Source organism: Gopherus flavomarginatus, chromosome 3 (assembly GCF_025201925.1).
Source record: "Gopherus flavomarginatus isolate rGopFla2 chromosome 3, rGopFla2.mat.asm, whole genome shotgun sequence".
In the NCBI taxonomy this organism is placed as follows: Eukaryota; Metazoa; Chordata; order Testudines; family Testudinidae; genus Gopherus; species Gopherus flavomarginatus.
The window spans coordinates 93,845,934-93,871,791 of NC_066619.1; the positions used below are offsets into that span (position 1 = coordinate 93,845,934).

The 25,858-nt window shown below is 41.7% G+C and overlaps 2 protein-coding genes across 6 annotated transcripts in view; one reads left to right on the forward strand and one right to left on the reverse strand.

Moving 5' to 3' along the window:
• Window positions 1-25,858, forward strand: part of GLIS3 (GLIS family zinc finger 3) — a 277,281-nt gene that overhangs the window by 217,306 nt on the left and 34,117 nt on the right. For 3 of the 4 annotated variants that reach the window (XM_050944268.1, XM_050944269.1, XM_050944270.1), the window contains one exon: window positions 21,457-21,625. In XM_050944268.1, coding sequence (XP_050800225.1) covers window positions 21,457-21,625 — 169 coding nt within the window. Of the gene's footprint in view, window positions 1-17,750; window positions 18,468-21,456; window positions 21,626-25,858 lie in introns of those variants that run through there. The other variant, XM_050944271.1, reaches the window with a different exon arrangement.
• Window positions 1-25,858, reverse strand: part of LOC127046791 (uncharacterized) — a 541,802-nt gene that overhangs the window by 73,034 nt on the left and 442,910 nt on the right. Inside the window, exon 3 of one of the 2 annotated variants that reach the window (XM_050944310.1) lies at window positions 19,052-19,705. In XM_050944310.1, the coding sequence (XP_050800267.1) occupies window positions 19,052-19,598 (547 nt within the window). In that variant the 5' untranslated portion in view covers window positions 19,599-19,705. Of the gene's footprint in view, window positions 1-19,051; window positions 19,834-25,858 lie in introns of those variants that run through there. The other variant, XM_050944309.1, reaches the window with a different exon arrangement.

Below are 25,858 nucleotides of genomic sequence, written 5' to 3' on the forward strand. Positions count from 1 at the left end.
GGGGGTGCCCCTGCAACAACCCCACCCGTTGCTTCCCTCCTCCCCAACCTTCCTGGGCTACCATGGCAGTGTCCCCCCATTTGTGTCATGAAGTTATAAAGAATGCAGGAATAAGAAACAGTGACTTGTTAGTGAGATAAAATGAGGAGGAGGCAGCCGCCAGCTGCTATGATAGTCCAGGCAGGACATTAAGCGGTGTGAGGGAGAGGAGCCCAGCATCCCACTGCTATGATAGTCCAGGCAGTACAGAATCTTTTCTTTACACAGGAAAGGGAGGGGGCTGATGGAGCTCAGCCCCCAGTTGCTATGATGAGGATGTTACCAGCCATTCTGTCCCATCTACTGGGAATGACCAGGAATCATTGCTATTTTTACCTAGGCGCCCCAGGCCAGCCTCACCTGAGTCCTACTGCACCATCTGCCACCAGGGAGGGGAGAGGAGCGGATACTGCTCTTCACTTTTGCAGCATCACGTCTACCAGCAGCATTCAGTAGACATAGGATGACGTTCAAAGAAGTCAAGAAACGATTTCTTTCCTTTTTCTTTCATGTGGGGGCGGAGGGAGTAAATTGTCGAGCTATACCCTGAACCACGCCGGACAATGTGTTTGAACCTACAGGCATTGGGAGCTCAGCCAAGAATGAAATATTTTTCGGAGACTGCTGTGGACTGTGGGATAGCTGGAGTCCTCAGTACTCCCTCCCTCCCTCCATGAGCGTCCATTTGATTCTTTGGCTTTCCGTTACGATTGTCACTCAGCACTGTGTAGTCTGGAGATTTTTTTCAAACGCTTTGGCATTTCATCTTCTGTAACGGAGCTCTGATAGAACAGATTTGTCTCCCCATACAGCTATCAGATCCAGTATCTCCCGTACGGTCCATGCTGGAGCTCTTTTTGGATTTGGGACTGCATCGCCACCCGTGCTGATCAGAGCTCCACGCTGGGCAAACAGGAAATTAAATTCAAAAGTTTGCGGGGCTTTTCCTGTTTACCTGGCCACTGCATCCAAGTTCAGATTGCTGTCCAGAGCGGTCACAATGGTGCACTGTGGGATACCGCCTGGAGGCCAATACCATCGATTTGCGGCCACACTAGCCCTAATCCGATATGGTAATACCGATTTTAGCGCTACTCCTCTCATTGGGGAGGAGTACAGAAACCGATTTAAAGAGCCCTTTATATCGTAGTGTGGACGGGTACAGCATTAAATCGGTTTAACGCTGCTAAAATTGGTTTAAACGCATAGTGTAGACCAGGCCTGAGAGTCTAATTGAAAACCTGATTGGCAAGTGAAAGAGTTAGCTGAATCTTACAATGAGGAGATAACAATATAAAGTGGCTATTTTAAATAATGTTCTCCTCCTCATTGTAAGATTCAGCTAACACTTTCACTTGCCAACCAGGTTTTCAATTAGACTCTCAACTAAATGAGAATGAAGACTGTAATATATATTTACGCACACACACAATATAGTAGTTTCATCTTGCTGTAAGACATGCCAGTTCTCAATTTGTTTTTCCCAAGGCTGTCGTTGAACTATATAGTACTTTTAATGTCATTTTTCTCATTTGTGTTTGATGTGTAATATTGTGATTGAGATTTACACAAAGACAGTCAAGAAATTGAAAGTTGTGGTTCCCACAGTGACTACAACTCAGGCCCTTTTCACATAAGAACTGTTTTGTCTTACTTCATGTGACGTTGTTTTTTAATGCCTTAATCCATGTAGTCTATTCAATCTCCTTCAATCTGAGTGTTGAGGGAAATGTCAAAATTCAAAATTACATTTGTGTACATGGAATCTCTATCATAATTACTTTACTAAAATAATTTTGCGTACATTTGCCTCTCTTTTATTGCCCTCTGAGGAGGGGATGGGTATTGAAGAAGTTTGAATGAATCACTTGATCTGCTGGACCTTCATCCATCTGAATACAAACTTAACGTTTTTTCAAGGAAAGAAAGGTTTGGTTATTTCCCCCAGCCCAACAAATTATCTTTCATTGGTGACTTACTGACTTGGGGCCAGACAGGGCCAGAGTTCCAGAAGGGCCCAGCACGTTCTCACAAAAAAGTCTCAGTGAGAGCTGCTGAGATTTTTACAAATCTGGCTTACAGTGTGCTGTTAAACTTTTCAGTTCTAGGTTGCTGATTCAAATCCAGCACAGGCTGGGAAGGACCAGATGTTTCTGCTGTCCAGTGTTCTAGGCCAAATGAATTAATGAGCTCAGTCCAGTTCTTAATCAACAGTTGTCCACTCTATAAATGACACAGTTTTGCACTCTCTTTGTCAGTTTCAGCAGAGAGATCAAGGACCAAATAAACATGGAAACTGAACTCCCCTCTCCCTTGCAAATGGTGTTTTAAGATCTGAGTGGTACAGAGTAGAGCTAGTAGTTTCCCTCCCATGCTTTACTAGTGGATAAATAGATGGCCTCTGACTCCAGCATCTTTCATGAGATTTTTTTTTTTCATTTTTGCGTGATCCTATAGGGAGCAAAAGTGACAATATACTGTGAGAATCTATATTTCCAGACTTATTCAAATCAAGAAATACTGGAAATCTCATTAATTTCTAGCTCAGTTTTGTAGACTCAGAAAGTTTGGATGAGGTTTGCATAAGCATCCAAACTTTTGTACTTTTATCCATATTGAATAATCAGTTTACTTTCCATTTAAGTTCCAGTAATACATTGGTTGTATGCTGAAACACAAGTTTGAAATGCAGCTGGGCCATTATGGCCTGATCCAAAGGCCACTGATATCAATAGACTTTAGATAAAGCCCCAGTGCAGGAACTGGAAGCTCAGGAGGAAAGCTGCTAGGTAAGAAACTTAGTGTTGCCAAATTTCGTGATTTTTTCAAGGGGTTTTTGCTATTCAGAGTGGGGGGGTTAGTTTTTTATGATCCTCTGCTGCTTTCTCATCAAGACAGTGCACTGGTGTTTCCAATACGATTGAATCCAGGCTGCCATGAGGCAATATGGCCACCCCCTCTACTCTGTCACTGGGAAACTGTGAGGGGGGTAGAGGGATACATTAGAAGCAAGAGAAAGACCAAGGACAGGGTATGTCCATTACTCAGTGGGGGAGGGGAAACAATAACAGAAAAATGTGGAAAAGGCAGAAGTGCTAAATGACTGTTTTGTTCCAGTTTTCACCAAAGAGTGTACTAGGAATTGGACATATCACTTCATGAATGCCAGTGAAAATGAGGTAGGATCAGAGGCTAAAATAGGAAAATTACTTAGACAAGTTAGATGTCCTCAAGTAACCAGGGCCGATTAAATAGAATCATAGATTATTAGGGTTGGAAGGGATCTCAAGATATCATCTAGTCCAACCCCCTGCTCAACGCAGGACGAATCCCCAAATTGCCCCCTCAAGGACTGAACTCACAACCCTGGGTTTAGCAGGCCAATGCTCAAACCACTGACATCCTAGAATACTCAAGGAGCTGAATGAGGAGATAGCTGAGCCTTTACCAATTATCTTTGAAAAGTCATGAAAGACAGCTAAGATTCCAGAGGACTGGAAAAGGGAAAATATACTTCCCATTTATAAGAAGGGGAATAAGGACACCCTGGGAACTAGAGACCAGTTAGCTTAACTTCAATACCTGGAAAAATTATGGACCAAATAATTAAGTAATCAGTTTGAAGACACCTAGAAGATAATAAGATAAGTAACAGTCTTCATGGATTTGTCAAGAACAAATAGTATAAAACCAACCTAATAGCTTTCTTTGACAGTTTAACAAGCTTTATGGGTGGGGGGAAGTGGTAGATTTGGGAGATCTTGACTTTAGTAAGGCTTTTGATACTGTTTCACATGACCTTCTCATAAACAAGCTAAGGAAATATAAACTTGATGGAGCTACTATAAGGTGGGTGCATAACTGGTTGGAAAACCATTCCCAGAGAGTAGTTATCAGTGATTCACAGGCAAGCTAGAAGGGCATATCAAGTGGGGTCCTGCGGGGATCAGTCCTAGGTCTAGCTCTGTTCAATATCTTCATCAGTGATTTAGATAATGGCATAGAGAGTGCACTTATAAAGTTTGCAGATGATACCATGTTGGGAGGGGTTGCAAGTGCTTTGCAGGATAGGATTAAAATTCAAAATAATCTGGATAAACTGGAGAAATGGTCTGAAGTAAACAGGATGAAATTCAGTAAGGATGAATGTTAGGTACCCCACTTAGGAAGAACAATCAATTGCACACATACAAAATGGGAAATGACTGCCTTGGAAGGAGTACTGCAGAAAGGTATCTGAGGGTCATAGTAGATCACAAGCTAAATATGAATCAACAGTATAACAGTGTTGCAAAAAAATCAAACATCATTCTAGGATGTATTAGCAGAAGTGTTGTAAGCAAGACACAAGGAGTAATTCTTCCACTCTACTCTGCACTGATTAGGCCTCAACTGGAATATTGTGTTTAGTTCTGGGTGCCACATTTCAGGAAAGATGTGGACAAATTGGGGAACGTCCAGAGAAGAGCAACAAAAATGATTAAAGATCGGAAACGTGACCTATGCAGAAGCTTGAAAAAATTGAGTTTGTTTAGTCTGGAGAAGAGATGATTGAGAGGGGACATGATAACAGTTTTCAAATACATAAAAAGTTGTTTCAAAGAGGAAGGAGAAAAATTGTTCTCTTTAACCTCTGAGGATAGGACAAGAAGAAATGGGCTTAAATTGCAGCAAGGGAGGTTCAGGTTGGACATTAGGAAAAATTTCCTGTCAGGGTAGTTAAGCACTGAAATAAATTGCCTAGGGAGTTTGTGGAATCTCCGTCATTGGAGATTTTTAAGAGCTGGTTAGACAAACACCTATCAGGGATGGTCTAATACTTAGACTTGAGTGCAGGGGACTGGACTAGAAGACCTCTCGCGGTCCCTTCCAATCCTATGATTCTATTTGGGAGGCAGGGAAGAGAAGTGATAGAGGATCTGAGGGTCAGGGAGTGGACTGAGAGGGTGGATGTGAAGAGCCAGGGGCAGACTACGGAGATTGTGAGGAGGCTGGAGAGGAGTGTGTAGGTGCAGGAGGGTAATGTAGAGTGAAGAGGAGGGAGATGAGAATCTAGATGCAGGAAATAATCACAAGAAGAACAAGGATATGTGAAATATGAGAGGAGACTGAGGAGGTGGATGGGAAATAGGGGAAGAGATGTGTATGAGGGACAGAAGAACATGAGGGGGAGATGGGGGCAGTTAGGGAATTGGGGACTGTGGAGGGAGTCAGGAGGGGAGAAAGTGGAAGGATAGATAATAAGAGTCAATGCTAAACCAGACTGAGAGGTAAAGTGGAGTCCCCTGCAAGTAGCCAATTTTTGTGTGTGTGCATTTAAGTTTGAATTTTGAACATGAGATCTTTTGGGGCAGGTAGCTTCTCCCTTAAGGCTAAAAAAAAAATAGAATGTAGTGAAGAAAAGAAATGTATTTTAATAGCTTGATTTCCAATCCTATTTCATGATATTTTACAGTCTGATTCTTGCTTTGGATTGGTAATATTGCATGACTGTTTGGATTCCTGGAGGAAATCAGTAATTTTTCATTTCTCACTATTTGTCTCTGCTTCCTAGTGAACAGCAATTCTTGTAAACTAAGAGTTCATCATCATGCTTTTACGAGCTGTAATTTCTCGTTAGTTAATAGACTGGTTTCTCTAACACATTTGTTTATTCATTGCTGCATCTATCACTCAGTTGACACATTTGTTTGCTTTTTTCTTGATGCACTGAAGACAGGTAGTATTGTTTCCAATCAGTTAGCTTGGGATTTTATGTCAGACTAGACATAGACTGGACTAGAAGACCTCTCGCGGTCCCTTCCAATCCTATGATTCTATTTGGGAGGCAGGGAAGAGAAGTGATAGAGGATCTGAGGGTCAGGGAGTGGACTGAGAGGGTGGATGTGAAGAGCCAGGGGCAGACTACGGAGATTGTGAGGAGGCTGGAGAGGAGTGTGTAGGTGCAGGATGGTAATATAGAGTGGCTTCATCTATGTCAGGGATAGACGAAGCCGTGTCATTTCATTCTGACAGCCACTCAATCAGTTTGGAAGAAATTATTTCATTAACTACTTATCTGGGCTACTGGATAATGAGAAAGTGAAATAACAATAAAAGAGAGAGACTGAATTTTTGGGGAACAGCAATATTAAAATTATTCATGCTGCAGAGAATAGAAAAATATTATGAACTTGGCTGTGGTGCCCTAGAGAAGCTGCTGTTCCAAATGGCAAATGGAAGCAGCAAAAATGATCCCACTCTCAAGTCGAGGAGAAAAAGGTTTGACACAATCTGAAGCAGAAAATCGATGATACTCACTTTTACTGTAAACTGTTACACAGGACATATCACCTGAAATACGTCTGTGCTGTTTTCCAATTATAGACATGAGCAGATGTCTTTGTCACCAGTGGCCTTCATCAAACTTTTTACCAATTGGAGATATTGTAATAGCTTATACATATTTAAAAGCAAGAGATTTTTAATTACTTTTCTTCTAAGGGATGCACAAAATATATACTTGAAGGGATACTTTAAATTTGAAAAATTATATTTCTCTTTGGAAATGTTGTACCTGCTCAAGTTACAAGTATTGTCTAAGAAAACTATAACTGAAATAAATTAGTGGAAATATACTTTTTCTCTATTTTTCCCAGTTTACTTTGTGCATTTGAAAGCACGTTGTTTATAGCCATTTTCACTTTTCTCCCTGTATATTCAGTTTCTGTCATGCTGAAAAGATATTTGGAACCATCAACAGGGGAGCAGAAAAACACTTATGTATGTTTTTTGATTCAGAATGTAATATTTAAAGGGTTTTTTTTATCAGAAACTGGAATCATTTTAAATAAGTCAATTTAAAAACTCCATGTTAAGGGTGTCCCTTTAAAGCTCTGAGCTAGCTTTCAGAGGAGCTGCGTATCCATAGCTCTCAGTGATTTCAGATTCTTAGCGCCTCTGAAAATCAGGCCATTAGTCCATTAAACATTAATTTAGACATGAATTGTAAAGCTAAACTGCTAAACTTAAAGGCCCTAAGTATCCCTACATTTAATTAGCTTTATAAAATAGGATAAAGGGATTTTTTTATTTAAAAAAAATTGTAGTTTTGTGGTTCATAGTAATGCACTAGTAAAGTCATCAGTCTTTTTTTAATTCAGAAAACTGTACAAGACCATTTCTTTTTTTTCTTCTTTTTTCTTTTAAGAAATGGCAACAGTGAAAAACCTTGAGACTAGCACATTTTTATGGCTTAAAGTATAATCATGCATAAAAATGACTTAGGGCTTGTCTCCATGGACACTTAGCGCAAGGGAAGCCATTGTGTGAATCTACAGTCAGGGGCGGCTCCAGGCACCAGCACGCCAAGCGCATACCTGGGGCGGCAAGCCACAGGGGGCGCTCTGCCGGTTGCTGCGAGGGCGGCAGGCAGGTTGCCTTCGGCGGCGCGCCTACGGAGGGTCCACTGGTCCCGCGGCTTCAGCGGACCTCCCGCAGGCGTGCTGCTAAATCTGCGGACCAGGGACCTCCCGCAGGCAAGCCGCCGAAGGCAGCCTCCCTGCCGTGCTTGGGGTGGCAAAATATCTAGAGCTGCCCCTGTCTACAGTACACTAGTTTTCCATGCACTACTGGCCATATGGACCCTGCTACTGTGCACTAAAAGTTTCATAGCACATACCTCAGCTTGCTGTGCACTACATTTTTGTGTAGACAGTCCCTTTCCTTTGAAGAGCCTGATTCAGCAAACATGTACAAATGTGTTTTAACTTTAAGTGTGTGTGGTCCCTTTGATTTCATTGAAATTACTCATACTTAAAGTTAAGCACGTGCATAAAAATATGCAGTATCAGGGCCTAAAATGAAAACCTATTCTGACTTGTGATATAAGAAGTTTCAATAGAGCATAACCATCCTGATAATACACTGGAGTACATATAAAGATCTTATATTACCAAAAGATAAAAACAGATCCAAAAAATAAAATTACCATTATAGAATAGTATATACATGCGTCCTATTCTCTTCATAGGAAAACAGTTATAATAACAATAGTATAAAATATATAACAATGTTTGTATAAGCTATAATATTTGAGCAATTATTAAAATGTTAAGATTTACTATATTTTTATAAACCCTGTAGATTTTAGGAAAACTTGTTATTTTTACTGTTTTGTATATAAATTGCATGTTTAGGACTAACTTCACCACTAGCTATAAATTTATTTCTCCTTGGTCTAAATTCTGTTCTGTGTTGCACTGGTGCAAGGCAGAGTAGACTTTGACTCAGAATAATTGAAGGCCTGAGCCTGCAGACACTTAAGCAAGTCCAAAACTTCTGAGTAGTTCCACTGAGGTTGATGGGACTACTCATAGGTGTAAAGTTAAGCATGTGCATATGTATTTGCAGGAATGTTACTTTAATATTCCTCAGACCAGAGAGAGTGTGAGACTCAGCATAACCCTGTGGTTAGGGTATTCACCTGTGAGACCCAGGTTCCAGTCCCTGATCTAATGAGTATGTAAGTATTTTATACAAAGTAGATCAACTACAACAGGAGAGATTGAGAGAGACCCACCCTAGTGGTGAGGGCACTCACCTGTGAGTTAGAAACCTGGGTTCAAATTCTTGCTCTGAATCAGGGAGAGCAGGGATTTGAACCTGGGTTTCTCACATACTAGGTGAGCACACTGGGCTTTGGGGCATAAGGGTAGCATCCTCACTATCTCCTCCTCATTTTTTTTTTTATACTTTTTTTTTTTGTGAGACATGGCTGGCCCAGCTTAAGCACATAACTCCAGGAGAGTATTCATGGCTGAGAATCACAAGTGGAGGGAGCCATCTCCTTCTGGGCAAGAGTCAGGCACCTAATTCCCTTTGAGGAGCAGGGCTTAGGCTCCACCACTTTCCTCTGCATTTCCTACTGGCTAGCTTAGGCAGCTCCCCACTCAGCTTGCTGGCTTTTGTGAATCCAATTCTTAGGTTCCTAGCTCTCCCCACACATCCTATAGTGAGCCTGAGGGCCTAAATTGCAGCTATGGACTCAAGTGGGCATCAGAGGCCCTACACATTAGATGTTGCAATGCTGAGTATAAGTCCCTCTTCACGTATCTAGCCCTATGTTGTCATTTATAAAAAGCCTATTTTTGCGGATACAGACTAACACAGCTGCTACTCTAAAAAAAGCCTAGTCATTCTGGTTTATTCAGGGTTATAGTATCATGACATTTTCAGTCAGAATTTATAAATTATATATTTTCTGCTACATCCCTGTCTCCTAAAATATTTTGTGCCCCATATCCTAGCATTTCATGTGCCAAAAACATCCTAAATGCTGTAATATAGAATTTTTTTTTTAGTGTTAAGTTCATTGTGACATATGTGGCAAAAAGTCAACAGTTTCACATTTTAAAATAAACCAAAATGTGTAATTTATAAATTCTCTCTGAAAATGTCATGAATTGCACATTCTCCGGTGCTCTAAAATGAAGCAAGCTAATTCCTACAGCTGTTCACATTTGCTAGATTTTCTTTGCACCAGAAAGACAGAATTGTTGTAATAAGAGTTTAGATTCTGCAGAAGATTTTCGCAGCATTGCCCTGAAGACAGTGTTGTGAACCACTCTTCTAAGTAATATCATAGGGTCCCATACATGTTTAACTTAGGAACATAAGAATGGGCATACTGGGTCAGACCAATGGTCCATCTAGCCCAGTATCCTGTCTGCCGACGGTGGCCAATGCCAAATTCTTCAGAGGGAATGAACAGAACAGGGCAATTATTGAGTGATCCATCCCCTGTCCTCCAGTCCCAGCTTCTGGCAATTAGAGCCTTAGGGACACCCTGAGCTTGTGGTTGCATCCCAGTCCATTCTGGCTAATAGCCATTGATGGACCTATCCTCCATGGATTTACCTAGTTCTTCTTTTAACCCAGTTATAGAATTGGCCTTCACAACATCCCCAGCAATGAGTTCCACAGGTTGACTGTGTGTTGTGTGAAGAAATATTTCCTTTGTTTGTTTTAAACCTGTTGCCTGTTAATTTCATTGGGTGACCGCTGGTTCTTGTGTTATGTGAAGGAGTAAACAACTCTTCCTTATTCACTTTCTCCACACCATTCATGATTTTATAGATTTCTATCCTATCCCCTATTACCAGAGCTGTCCCTTGGGTATGGAGAATCGGGGTGATTGCTCTGGGACCCGCACTCTGGGGAGCCCCATGGACCGCTGGTGCAATTGACCGGCACCGGGCACAGTCAGTTCTGGAAGTGATGGATTCTTCACTTCTGCCCTGGGTCCTACCCCCTTTAGGGACAGCCCTGCCTATTAGTCATCTCTCTTCCAAGCTGAGAAGTCCCAGTTTTTTTAGTTTCTCCTCACATGAAAGATGTTCCATATGTCTAATCATTTCTTTTGCCTTTCACTGTTCCTTTTCCAATGCTACTACATCCCTTTTGAAAGGTATGGGTGTACCGTGGATTTATATAATGGCATTATGATATTTTCTGTCGTCTTATTTATCTCTTTCTTAATGGTTCCTAATATTTTTTTAGCTTTACGCTTGGTGAGTAATGTTACACATGTGCTGCAGTGTTGGTTTATTATTATTATTTGAAATGTACAGTGCCTGGGTGCTCCAATTAAGGATCATTGTGCTAGATGTTGTACACACATATAACAAACAGATGCTCCATGCCCCAAACAGCTAACAGGCATATGAGGGAACAGGTGGATACAACAACAGATAAGAGGAGCACTAGGTAACACTGAGACAATTATTATTATAAGCATACACAGCTGTCACAGCGCATCAGCTGCCTAATCATTAGGTATCATGACAAAGGTAAATTTTGAGGAGAAGTTAGAAGGAAATCAATATAGTGACTTTGTGGATAAAAGGCAACATGGGAGAAAGCATGAAGGTGTTTGTAGAAAAATTAGCCTTCTGAGTGATAAATGCTGGCATAGCAGAGGTGGGGGCAATGGTTCAATGCCAATTAAAAGATGGCAAGTGTGGTGTGGTTAAGTCATGAAAGGCTATCAAAGTGAAGACAAGTAGTTTGTGTTTGTGCAGTGGAAAAGGGGGAGCCAGTGGAGGGATGAAAAGATGGGGGTGATGTAGTCAGGGCAACAAGTCACTTGTTACCTTTTAATTACAATCAAGAAGAAACACTGTTTTTGTAGGACCTGCTGTCTTTTGTGATCTACTATTGAAGAGGCAGGGAATGGAGCACACTTAACTAATCTTAGAGGCATTACAGGAGAGAACAAAAATGGGTCAAAGCCGGGCCTGCCAAATTCAATATCATCTTGACCTCTTCAGATATGACATTTCATTCTTTTCTGTCCTGAGGCTTTTCATAGGCAGCATTTTGAATGGGTTTGCGTGGGGCAAGATGGGATTTGTCAAGGTCAGGAATTAGGAGATTACAATAGGCAAGAATTTCCTGCTAATATTTCATATTCACAAACATTTTCATGAATACCCTGCAGTTGTCCTAATACGTTCAAATTATGAATAATGTGAGCCATTAATGGTAACAAAACCAAACTTGCTGTGTTTATTCATTGATATATGTTCACAAATCAGGGTTGTTTACTGTTGTTACTATTTAGTGTGATCTAGCGGAAATATTCTGGTAAGGCCAGAATCGTGCAAACAATTATGATCATGCTTATATTTAAGCAGATGAGTAGTCCCTTTAAAGTCAGTGCAGTACTCCTGTGTATAAAATTAGGCATGTGCTTAAATCTTTACAGAATTTGTGTCTAATGCTACATTTGACCCTTATCCTTAGCTTTGAATAACATTTTTGAGGTCTAGTTCTGAATTTCTCAAACACCAAAGGTTCTCATTAAATGAGAGTTATTGTCAGGATATATGTATTTTGCACATATACAAGGACCCACTAACTTTAATATGTTACATATTTTATGCAGAATGCAGACATTTCCTTCAGATTTGTCCCTTTCTTCCCCAGCTTTAGTCTTGAATTTTAGAAGTTTAGTTCTTAATATAGCTTTAAGGTAGCTATTTTCATGTGGATGCAATTTGCTGGTGCTATGTGAATTACATGGTAATGATTTTCATTCAGATTGTGAGGGAAAGCTTAAGTGTACTGGTGAATTAGCATTACCATTGTAAAGTAACAAGTGACAACTGTGTTATTTCTATTTCCCTTCTTCATGCTAAGAGAAAACCAAAGTGAAAAGAAACTACAATTCACTGAACAAGTAAGTCAGGCAAGGTTATGATATAATGACCTCCAGCTGAAGCAAGAACCTCAGGTTTTAATCCAGACCACAAACTTTATTGCTTTGGGGATTTCACCATCTCTTAATCACAGAAGTAATAAGAATTTCCAATATGTTCAACTGCTGTGCTTAATCAATTGTTCCAGCTGCCAATCACTGACAATATCAGAAAGTACTGTGGACTTAACAAATGCCTGCCAGCCAACAAACCAGCTGTGACCCTTTGCTAACACTGAAGGGTCTAGACAGTGAACTTTAACCTCTCCTCACACATCACTGACATATTACATATTGTATCACAGCAGGTTCATAGTTATTGCAGTACGTACTGGACAGATTTTATTTTGTTACTCGTGTACACAGAAAGCAGAAACCCATGGCAGCAAGAGTCAGAGCCCACGTCTACTGGGCTCTTAGTATGGCATTACAAATAGCAATATAGACTTCAGGCTCAGGCCAGTACTCAGAATGAGAAGCCTGCCCCCCACCCTAGGTTTCAGACCCCGAGGACCCTTTTTTGGCAAGTAGTATCCTTGTCCATTAACTTGCTGTAACACATTGAAACATCAAGTTGGCTTTTCTGTGGCGATGGAAAGAGTCTCTGCCATTTTATATCTTCCGCCACCTCCAAGGTGAATATAGAGCTAACACTCTGCAGTGGGCTGCTACCTCAGAGCCAAATATTAAAAGGTGGCAAATTGCATGCCTTCTGACAGGAAACACTAATAGCGCAAAAACAAAAACAATAACCACCACCACATAATAATAGCTCAAACCTAATCAGACAAAACCTGGGGAAAAACTAAATTTCAGAAGATTTTTTATAATGAAAAAATAATTGTCCTGCCTATTGTGGAAAAATACAATTGCCTGGTTCCTCTGTGGTAAGAGACCATCAGGCCAGGTGACCTGGAGTATCATTAAGAAAGGAGGAGGTATGGCTTCATTTTCAGCTTGTAGACTGCCTGCAAATCTCTGGTGAGTGTAAAGATCTTTAGTGAGGAAATACCAGGCACATACTCATCAGAGAAAAGCCAAAAAGACCCAGAAAACTAGGTTTGTAAATCTCAGTTCATGTTGCTATCTTTTATTTGATTCCCTTCATATGGTTTAGTGGTTTTAGGAAGCCCTGCATTCTCACTCCACTTCTGCCAATGACTTCCTCTGTGGCTTTGGAAAAGTTACTTAAGCTCTCTGCCTACTTTCCCCAGCTGTGAAATGGAGATAATGATACTTACTAACCTAACTCCCAGGTTGTGAAGATTAATGTTTGCTTGTAAAGGACTTTAACCCAGGCAAACATATTTAGGTACCTAACTCCCACTGAAATCAAATGGGAATTAGGCATCTAAATACCTTTTGAGGAGGATTTAGACCTTTGAACATGGAAACACAAAAAGGGGAGCTGAAAGGGGGAGGTAGACATGGGGATGGGAGAAATATGGCCTGAATGCAGCCAGGTGGCCATGTCTGTTTTTCTATTCTGATACCAAATATCCTGTTCACATGGATGATATAATTATTCTGTATACAAATGGAATGTTAAATATAGTAATTTAAAAAAAAAACACTTAGCAAATATGCAGCTTTAATTGAAGCTGAACCAAAAAACAAAAGGCTTATGCTTTCCTTTCTAAGTGGGAAGTATTTTTAACCCTGCCTCAAAATCTTTGTGGGCATGGGTGGGAAGAGAGGCATTTTGGGGCAGAAATAGATAGAGCACTGATTTGACAGTAATAAATCCATGATAATAAATTACACCATAGTTGGTAGTTTGCAAGAAGAAAGGTGGTAATTCTGCATTTTAAACATGTTCCTTTAAATAACAGGGTTCTTGCTCCATTAAGAGAAGAAATTAAATTTTTTATATTATAAATTCTATAATATTTTAAAATGCTATTTCTCTTTTTTCTTATTCATTAATCAGGTTTCTTTTCCCCTCCATCCACTTCATTTTTATTGCATGTAAATAGAATACATAAGAATGCAGCTCCACACAGAGAAAATCTGTAGGAAGAGAGATGCCTGTTGGATAATCTTTATGTGTTAGTAAATCCAACTGTGATGAGATCTCAAAAATGGCAGCATGAATTTTTCCTATATAATTACCAAAATGAGATGACCTAAAAAGGTGTAACTCAATCTTAGATTCACATCCAAGTCCAAAAGGCTATCTGTCTGAAACTATGCTGTAACCTGAGCTTCTTAAGGATCATGGGGGAACAATAGCTTTTTCGTGGTATTTATTCCTGGGAATTTCTTTTGTTGGATTTTATTTATGTTGGAGTATTATACAAACTATTGACTTTCATATTTATTGAAGAAACAGGAAAAAGACTTTTTACTGAGGAACACTTTGTTAAATAAAGCCCTTTTTCATGTTTCTATGCAAATCTAGCTTATGGTAAATTAGAGGTAAGAAGAACGTTTGTTGTCACAGATGTTTACTAAGTTTCATGCTATTCAAACTATGTGCTTAACTTAGATCAGGCAGCAAAAGGCAATTACTTAAGAGAAACTGACAACAGAAAGATTTGTTTTCTCAAATAATGATGTTAAGGACCCTCCACGTAATTTGGAAGTTACTATAGTACTGTACAGTATATTGAGAAATTAGAGATTCAGATCTAAGGGTATGTCTACACAAGAACAGGAAAGTGTAATTCCTAGCTCATGTAGACATACTTGCACTAGCTCTAAAAGTAGCAGCATGGCTGTGGTGGCATGGGTGTTTAGCTTGAGCTAGCCATCTGTGTATGTACATAGGACCTCAGACCGTAGGAATTGTACTAGGGCAACTAACCTGAGCCACCACCTGTGCCACTGCAGCCACAGTGCTGTTTTTCATGCACTGGCTCAAGCAGAGCTAGCACGTGTATGTCTAACCAACCTGGGAATATATCATCCATCTGCTGTGTACACATATGCATAGATACTACAGCCAGGAGTGCTCCAGAAATGCACATAAATATCTTCCCATTGATATGCATCTGATATCATAGGGCCAAATGCTGGCCCCCAGCTTTCCTGCAGCATGGAGGCTGTCAAGGCTGTGTGACATAACATGGCATTACTTGGAGGCTGCTGTCTTCCATGGATGCTGAAACTGCTTCATAGCATCCATAAAGCCAACCAAGCCCTTCTTCTGCCCACTTGTGGAGTCCATGACTGCACCTCACTCAGACGTTGACCACTGAGATTAGCGAAGGGCTCTGTATTCAGCAGGCTTCCCTTATGCTGTGGGGAAAGAAGGGGTAGATTTCTTTTGGACTATCAAGAAATAGGAAAGACACAGCAGGGGTGGAATGCAGAACCTATTTAGGGCAAAGAAAACACCACTATTGCAATAAATAGGGAAGGAGACAGACACCCACACAGGGAGAAAGAGAGACTAGGGGTATGTCTACACTATGGGATTATTCCGATTTTACATAAACCGGTTTTGTAAAACAGATTGTATGAAGTTGAGTGCACGCAACCACACTAAGCACATTAATTCAATGGTGTGCGTCCATAGGGCGAGGCTAGCGTCAATTTCCAGAGCGTTGCACTGTGGGTAGCTATCCCGTAGCTATCCCATAGTTCCCGCAGTCTCCCCCGCCCCTTGGAATTCTGGGTTAACAGCCCAGTGCCTGATGGGGCAAAAACAATGTCGCGGGTGGTTCTGGGTACAGCCTCACCCCTCCCTCCGTGAAAGCAGCAGATAACCGTTTCGCGCCTTTTTTCCTGAGTGAACTGTGCAAACGCCATAGCACAGCAAGCATGGACCCTGCTCAGATCAATACCGCAATTGTGGACGTTGTAAACACCTCACGCATTCTCGTGCAGTCTATGCTGAACCGGGACCTGCAAAGCCAGGCGAGGAGGAGGCGGTGGCTACGGCAGCACAGCAACGAGAGTGATGAGGACATGGACACAGAATTATCTCAAACCTCGGGCCCCTGTGCTTTGGAGATCCTTCTGATAATGGGGCAGGTTCTAGCCATTAAATGCCGATTTTGGGCCCAGGAAACAAGCACAGACTGGTGGGACTGCATAGTTTTGCAGGTGTGGGACGATTCGCAGTGGTTGCGAAACTTTCGCATGTGTAAGGGCACTTTCATGGAACTTTGTGACTTGCTTTTCCCTGCCCTGAAACGCCATAATACCAAGATGAGAGCAGCCCTCACAGTGGAGAAGCGAGTGGCAATAGCCCTCTGGAAGCTTGCAACGCCAGACAGCTACCGGTCAGTCGGGAATCAATTTGGAGTGGGCAAATCTACTGTGGGGGCTGCTGTGATGCAAGTAGCCAAAGCAATCATTAAGCTGCTGCTATGAAAGGTTGTGACTCTGGGAAACGCGCAGGTCATAGTGGATGGTTTTGCTGCAATGGGATTCCCTAACTGTGGGGGAGCGATAGATGGAACCCATATCCCTATCTTGGCACTGGAGCACCAGGGCACCCAGTACATAAACCGCAAGGGGTACTTTTCAGTGGTGCTGCAAGCACTGGTGGATCACAAGGGATGTTTCACCAACATCCACGTGGGATGGCCAGGAAGGGTTCATGATGCTCGCGTCTTCAGAAGCACTGCTCTGTTTAAACGGCTGCAGCAAGGGAATTACTTCCCAGACCAGAAAATAACAGTTGGGGATGTTGAAATGCCTGTAGTTATCCTGGGTGACCCAGCCTACCCCTTGATGCCATGGCTCATGAAGCCATACACAGGCAGCCTGGACAGTAGTCAGGAGCAGTTCAACTACAGGCTGAACAAGTGCAGAATGGTGGTAGAATGTGCATTTGGCCGTTTAAAGGCGCGCTGAATCACATTACTGACTCGCTCAGACCTCAGCCAAACCAATGTCCCCATTGTTATTGCTGCTTGCTGTGTGCTCCACAATCTCTGTGAGAGTGAGGGGGAGACCTTTATGGCAGGGTGGCAGGCTGAGGCAAATCACCTGGCCGCTGATTACATGCAGCCAGACACCAGGGAGATTAGAAGAGCACACCACGAAGCGGTGCGCATCAGAGAAGCTTTGAGAACGAGTTTCATCATGGGCCAGGGTACGGTGTGACTGCTGTGTTTGTTTCCCCTTCATGAACCCCTCACCTTTATTGACTCCTTCCCTGTAAGCAACCCGCTCTCCCCATTCGATTACAGCTTGCTTAAGGAAATAAAGTCACTATCGTTTAAAAATCATGTATTCATTATTAAAAAGTAATTATAAAAAGAAACAGAGAACTGACAAGGTATCCCGAGTGTGGTTTGGGAGGAGGATAGGAGGGAAGGAAAAGGCCATTAAACACATTTCAATGTAATGACAGCCTTTTGGTTGGACTGTCCACGGGGGTGGAGTGGGCGGGTGCACGAAGCCTTCCCTCACGCGTTCTTACACTTCTGGGTGAGGAAGATATGGAACATGGTGAGTGGTGAGGGTGGTTGCACAGGGGCTGCAGCAGCACTCTGTGACCCTGCTGCTCTTCCTGAAGATCCACCAGATGTCGGAGGATATCAGTTTGATCTTGCAGCAGCTCCAGCGTTGCATCCCGCCACCGCTGATCTTTTTGCCTACACCTCTGATCTTCCTGCCACCACCTCTCATCTCGAGCGTCCCTCCTGTCCTCACGTTCACTTGCATCTTTCCTGTAATTTGATACCACATCCTTCCACTCATTCAGATGAGCTCTTTCATTGTGGTTACTTCCATGATTTCTGAGAACATTTAGTCTCGCATCTTCTTTTTCCTCCGCCTTATCTGAGAGAGCCTTCGGGATGGAGTAGGGAGGCTTGAAAAATGTGCAGCTGCATGAGGGAGGGAAAAAAGGGAGAGAAGTATTTAAAAAGATACATTTTACAGAACAATGGTTATACTCTTTCACAGTGAACAACACTATTCACCTTACATAGCACGTGATTTCACTACAAGGTCGCATTTTGCATCTTAATATTGAGTGCCTGCGGCTCTGGTGTTACAGATCTCACAGACGCAGGTCTGGGCATCAGAATTCAGCTTGCATGCAGCCATGGTAAGCCATTGTCTTTTGGCTTCTCCAGCCTTCAGATACACAGTGCCCTCTGATGCTTCTTTCCTGTTAACATGCAGCAGCAGAAGCCAACCCCGCCCATCCAATTCTCTAGGATGATTGCTTTACCCCTCCCCCCACCGCATGGCTGGTATCATGGAAGATCACTGCTAATCACCCCGCTTTCCCCCCACACCGCGTGGCCGGTAGCTGGGAAGATCCCTGCTAGCCAAACGCAAAAAAGCTCAGCGCTATCCTTCCTCCCCTCCCCCCGCTTGGCTACGTGCAAGGAAGGATTTCTTTTAAGCAACAGCCCAGGAGGAAAATGGCCAGCTCTGTCCCCTTAATTAAATTCCTGAATTTCAGCCAGGTTACCATGAATGATATCACTCTGCTGAGGATAACAGAGTGAGATAAAGAACGGATGTTTCTTGAATGCCAGCAATCACCGGGACAATACGCAGCTAGGCTTTGTCATGCAGTGATACCAGATTACTTGCTACATGCATGGCGTGGTCAAGTGTCCTACCATGGTGGACGGAACAAGGCTGCCCTGCCCAGAAACCTTCTGCAAAGGCTTTTGGAGTACCTCCAAAAGAGCTTCATGGAGATGTCCCTGGAGGATTTCCGCTCCATCCCCAGACATATTAACAGACTTTTCCAGTAACTTTACTGGCCGCGAATGCATCCCAAGCCCTCATGGCAAATCAATCATTAAAAAACGCTTGCTTTTAAACCATGTTTTATATTTACAAAGGTACACTCACCAGAGGTCGCTTCCATGGCTTCACTGTCTGGGCTAATGGCTTGGGAGGGCAATTCCGTCTGGGTCACAAAAAGCTCCTGGCTGTTGGGGCTAACGGTGTGCTGTGTGCTCGCTGCAAGGTCGTCCTCCTCTTCCTCCTCCTCCTCCTCATCTTCCCCCTCCACAGAATCCTCAGCCATGGTTGAGATTACAACTCCCACCTCAGAATCCACGGACAGGGGTGGGGTAGTGGTGGCGCAGCCCCCTAAAATTGCATGCAGCTCAGCGTAGAAGCGGCATGTTTTTGGACCTGACCCAGACTTTCCGTTTGCTGCTTTGGTTTTCTGGTAGGCTTGTCTGAGCTCCTTAACTTTCACTCTGCACTGCACTGAGTCCCTGGTGTGGCCTTTTTCCATCATAGCCTTGGACATTTTTTCAAATATTTTTTCATTTTGTCTTTTGGAATGGAGTTCTGTTAGCACTGAATCCTCTCCCCATACAGCGATCAGATCCAGTACCTCCTGTGCGGTCCATGCTGGAGCTCTTTTTCGATTCTCAGGAGACTGCATTGCTACCTGTGCTGATGAGCTCTGCGTGGTCACCTGTGCTGATCAGAGCTCCACGCTGGCCAAACAGGAAATGAAATTCAAAAGTTTGCAGGGCTTTTCCTGTCTACCTGGCCAGTGCATCCGAGTTCAGATTGCTGTCCAGAGCAGTCACAGTGGTGCACTGTGGGATACCGCCCGGAGGCCAATACCATCAATTTGCAGCCACACTAACCCTAATCCAATATGGTAATACCGATTTTAGTGCTACTCCTCTCGTCGAGGAGGAGCACAGAAACCGATTTAAAGAGCCCTTTATATCGATATAAAGGGCCATGTAGTGTGGACGGGTACAGCGTTAAATCGGTTTAACACTGCTAAAATCAGTTTAAACGCGTAGTGTAGACCAGGCCTAGATCTGTGGAAAGCTCCAGAGGGGAACATAGAATTTATTTGTCAATATCTTCACTAGGTGAGTCAGGACTTGATCCATCTATGTGTCAATGGCTAATTGTTAATTGATAGGAGTTGTGTATGTGCACATCCAAAATTAGAATTCGGCACACTAACAGTTATGGGAGCTCTGTGTGTGTGCGCTAAGGGGACATTATACATCCCTACATTACCCAGGTGAAAACAAGCAGTTTTTTTCTTTGTCAGCAGATTACGATCTCTAAATAGAAACATAGATGTTAGAGATGGAGAAGACCTCTTAGGTTACTCTATATGCCGTCAGTGCATGCTTGTTCCCTATAGTACTTTCTCCAGTTTAGCTTTATCTCAAGCAATGTGGCTTCTATCAGTTCCCTTGGAAACTATTCTCCAGTCTAATTGATCTCACCTTTAGGTAGTTTTTCTTAATATGCAGCCTACATTTTAATTTTCTTAATTTCATCTCATTTCTCCATCATATACCTTGTGTTATCTACACAGTTCCTCTGCTCAGAAACTTGAAGACTTATCTCTCTTTTTTGTTTCACTAAGCCATGTGCTTTTTGTACTCTTTATCTTTTTTGATGAAGATTAAGTATCTATGTTTTCACTCAAAATCAACTGCAACACTTGACCCAGATGTCAGTAAAAAACACCTAAGTTTGTCAGTGGCCAAGTTAGTGTGTCACTCTCCCTATTTACTGTTGCTTTGCTTTGCTTTGCCAAAAGTAAAAACATCTGTGTTTTTACATTTGAAAGGAAACTCTTTGCTTTTGAGACAATCCACAAGACAGCAAGGATTGTCTACAATCTTCATACAGTTGCTAATTGCTGGCGTCCTCATTTATAGCATCTCTGAAAATGAAGCTACTGATTTTTAGGTCATCTCATTAGGATGTAGGGAGGAACATCTATAATGCTTTTAAGTTAACCCTTCAGCATGTGACTAGTTTTTTTATTTGTTTAAAAATTATGGAAGTATTCAGATTTTCAAAAAGTAGTAAACATTTGTTTTTAACTGTGATGTTTTGTATCAGTTTTTAGATCAGCTCTAAGAACTATGCTTTATAGCTTTACAACTTGTTCTGCAATATGAAAAAATGATAGACCCCAGATTTGCAGTATTTATTCAAGCAAAACTCCCAGGGCTGCGTCCATAGTGTTGTCCTTTTTTATTTTAGACAGCTGTCCATTGTGAACTGTCCAATCACGTGCATATTTTCAAAACCCAATCTGTGTTTCTTTCATTATAACATAGTTTGGGTTGTTTTTTTATGGACCAGTAACATTTTTTCAAACAGAACGTAAGACTTGAGAGAAAGTTGGTTTCTAAGAATTAACATTAAATCATTTATAGGAAAGGTGATCACTTACCTGGTAGTACTAACTGATCATTGAAATCATGTTGTGCCTATCATGATACTGAATATTGCTCTCTCTCTGATTTCAGCTACAATGTTCTCCAGTACTCACTCAAGTCGGAGTGGAACAGCTGCTGGGGGTGGTCCACCATCACATCCTGTCAGTCACCCTTCTCCAGCGCATAATGTACATGGTAGTCCCTGCAACCCACCATCCCAGTTACCTCTTCTCTCAGCTGTAGACTCAGGCACTGAAAGGTAAGACTATCTTTATTCATTTAAAAAATGAGAAGCAATTGACTTTGAACATTACTAAGTTTAGTAGTAGTTTTATTGTTACTCTTGTTTGTTTAGAATGTTAACAGCGAAGCCGGATTATGATGATACTTTAACATATATATCTTGTGTTAGCGCACAAACGTAGAGTAAGTGACCACTGTTCTAAGTAAATCCCAGAGCATATACTTGTGCCTCTGGGATTTACTTAGCTACATTCACTGGTAGTTTTAGAGAGATTCTTATTTTTTAAAATTTTATTATTTGTACTACAGTAGTGCCCAGAGGCTCCAACCAAGATTGGAGTCCTGTTGTGTTAGATGCTAACACACAGTAATACACAGTCCCTGCCTAGAAGAGCTTACGCTGTAAATAAACAAGACAAATAGTAGGAGGGAACACAGGGATGAAGTGACTTATCCAAGGTCACTCAGTAGATCAGTGACAGAACTGTAATAGAACCCCAGGTCTCTAGACTGCTAGTCAAGTATCCTATCCACAAGTCCATTATATGAAAGCTATAAACTATAAGTAGGCTTGGAAGGATTAGATTTTTATTGGTTAATGTCAATAAACATCAATTTCACTTTGTATACGCAAACCAACAAAAATATATTTCCATCAATGATTATCAAAATTTACAGAGAAGCAAAGTAAGCAAAATGTTGTGTGAGAACTTATTAGAGTTTGATTTAGGGATATTTATTTTTTGTTTTTTTGACATTTGATGCTGATAATTTGTGTTTTAACAGTTAGAAACCTTTAACTTTTGAATCTCAATATCTACTGTCAACAATTATTGTCTGACCCCCAATAATTTCCTGCAACTGTAAAAATTTAAATAGATATAATTTTAAAAATGCTTAAATCCTGTAATATTTGCACAACCATGAAAAGTTAAATTGATAATCTAAAAACAATGCTTTAAAGTAAACATTGCTATTATTGATTGAAATTATAAAAAAATAAAAATTGAATTCTGCCAAGCCTATGAATCAGGATAGTGTCTCTCCAATTAAAAATCCCATGAAGGAGAAAAGACAAGGTGGAGGAGAGATGGAGAAGCTTTCTTAATAAGAATGAAAATGTTAATTATTGAGTTACTCTATGTAAGTGGCTTGGGAGCCATGACTGTTAGAGCCTCGCTAGCATTTATATTCTTGTGCTACTTGCCAACATGTTGAAGTGGGCAGGTTGTCAGTTTGATTATCGCTTACTGGCTTGGCTTTCGAGAAGTGTAACGCACATGGGTTGAACTTCTACTGCATGTGTTAGTATTTGTTTTCAGCATGTTTAGTAGGAGGAAGTTTTTTAATCATGAAACTTTGCAGGGTGAACTTGCAAGATGCTGCGTGCCTCCAGTGAACTTATAAATGTCCCTCAAGAACAGTGAATTTTTAGAGTTCAGGTCACTTTGCACCTCTGAGGAACTGATCCGGACCGCACAGGACTAGGACCCTGATTTGCATGTTATTTGACATTTGCAGCTTTGAAAACTCTGATGGAAACTAAAGCTGCTTTCTCAACTTGAAATAGGCTCATATTTTTGCAGGAAGCTGATATCTTCCGTATTGTGAGACTAGTGTGCGATGACTAAACTTGACTTCTAATTCAGTAGCAAAAGACTATGATTCATAGTCAGAAGTCATTCATTGCTGGTTAGGGACAAGATCTCCCATCTTTATGGTTTCTATTACTTTGGATATTTCAGTGATGTAAAAGCAAATCCTCTGAGAGGGATCCAGTTTTCATCTTTTAATATTACCTAAATGATTATTGAACAGATATGGCATGATGTTAATGGTTTCCACTTAGTATATTAAATCAGAATTCTGACTATATTGCCTGAGACCTAGGTAAATAGTTTTTCAGTAGAAACATAATTCTGATACAAATTCAATGGTACACATATTACAGTCTAATTTTAATATAAATATTCTATTATCACTATATATCTATGGAAATTTTTAAATATCATTTTGCTGATTTTACATAATTTTCTACACACTAAAATACACACTTCTATTTTTCACTAATGTATCGCAAGGTGTTTAATTTTCTTGAGGAATAGAAATGTCAGTAATTAGGAAAGCATAAAGTCCAATATAAACCTCAAAGAACATTCCTGGATTTCAGTTGCTGATAAATGGACCTAATTCTTCCATGATGAAAACAGTACTACAGCTCTGCCTTTTATCTAGAAAATGGAGGAACTGAATGGCTTGGGGGATTGGGCTAAGGCAGTGGTCCCCAACACTGTGCCAGCAGGTGCCATGGCGCCTGCGGGGGCATCTTAATGCGCCCACATCCTGGCCCCCAGAAGAGCACCCACCAAAATGCCGCCGAATTTCAGCAACATTTCGGCAGGGACGCCTCTCGATGACGACGCTTGTTGCTGACAAATAATGTCATCGAGAGGTGTTGCCCCCAAATTTCAGCGGGGATGCCTCTCGCTGACGCCACTTGCCGTCAACAAAAAGGTTGGGGACCACTGGGCTAAGGTGTCTTTCATGTTTAGATTGCCACTTTGAATTTGGTTAGTTCAGTCATGGCTGAAAGGAGTTAGACCTCCTGCTCCATGGGGGTAGTATCTGTCCACTTCTAGTGGAGGTGCCTCATGACAAACGCAATCGTCACTGCTGCAAATTTTTAGTATTCTTGTTAGGAGACGGGCCAAGGAGTGAATGATATATCGATTCCCCTTCCCTGTAGAAGTCGGTTCCTGTTGGTCGGAGTTGAAGGATATTGGCAAATACTATTGGGATGTTTGCACTGCCTTTTGTTGCTAGACCTCTAGCAGGGTCAGTCCAGCATTAATTACAAGCATTAAAATCACTGTTTAAAAAACAAGTCTGGATCCTCTTGTTAGCACATTTCTGAGAAAATTACTATGGGGAGACTACTGTCGAAGTGCTTTAATAGTGACGTGTATAAATAGTTCCTACCTCATTGGGGCCCTGATCCTGTTTGGGGCCTCAGGACACTATGATGATACAGGCAATAATGAATAATAATGAAGTTCTGGTTGGATACACTCCTTCTTTACAAACCTTTTTTTTTTTTCTTTTAACTCTAACCATATACACATTTTCATAAACTGTTTCATTGTTACTCTCCATCTCTGTTTGGGGCTACTTTGAATTCAAGACTAAGTGCCAATAACTCCATTAATGCAATGTTAAGAGGAAGCATTTAAATGCAGGAGAGTGACGATTACCACAGCAGTGATAAGTTGGTCACAGGGCACCTATATATATTTAGGCAAATATTTAACAGTAGAAATAATACAAAACACTGCATATAGCCAAGACCTTGTGTATTCTGCCATCATGGAGTTTTCCACAGAACTCACCCCTTGTTGCAGAATCTCCATTTCCATTTAAAAAAATTAAATTTCAAGCCTCCATGGTTGTGATGATAACCTTGAAAAAGTGAACTAAGTATAAACTTGTCTGTGTGCACAAAGAGCCTGAAATAATAGTTCTGAAAGGTATGAACTGCCTCAGCCATCTCAATCTGGGACCCACTGACTTAGACTTGGTCTAAACTTAAAATGTAGGTTGACATAACTATTGTCTTCAGGGGTGTGAAAAACAGACATGCCTGCGTGCTGCAGCTATGCTGACATAACTCCCGGTGTAGACGCAGCTAGGTCAATGGAAGAATGTTTTGGTCAACCTAGCTACCATCACTCAGGAAGGTGGAGTTCCCACAGCAATGGAAAAACTTATTCCACTACTGTTATCTGCATCTACACTACAGGGCTATAATGGCGTAGCTATGGCACCATAGCCATTGTCGCACCCATAGCGTACCCATGGCCTTACTGATTATGCAAGCGTGCAAGGTGCCATTTTTTCCAAGAGATCACAGAATTCTGCATACAGAATTAATTATTGAGCTGGAGCCAAGAGCTCAGCATTTTGTTTGTCTCCCTGGCCTGCTGGGACCTGCCTGCAGCTGCCTCTTGCTCTGAACTTTTCTGCACAAGGGGAAGTTAATTGGACTACAGTGCATGCTCACATCACCAGGGCCGGTGCTACCATTTAGGCAGCCTAGGCAATCGCCTAGGGCTCCAGGATTATTCGAGGGGCGGCATTTTGCCGGTGGGGGTGGCAGGCGGCTCCGGCTGACCTGCTGCAGGCATGCCTGCGGAGGGTCCGTTGGTCTGCGACTCCGGTGGAGTTGCCACAGTCATGCCTGCGGACAGTCGGC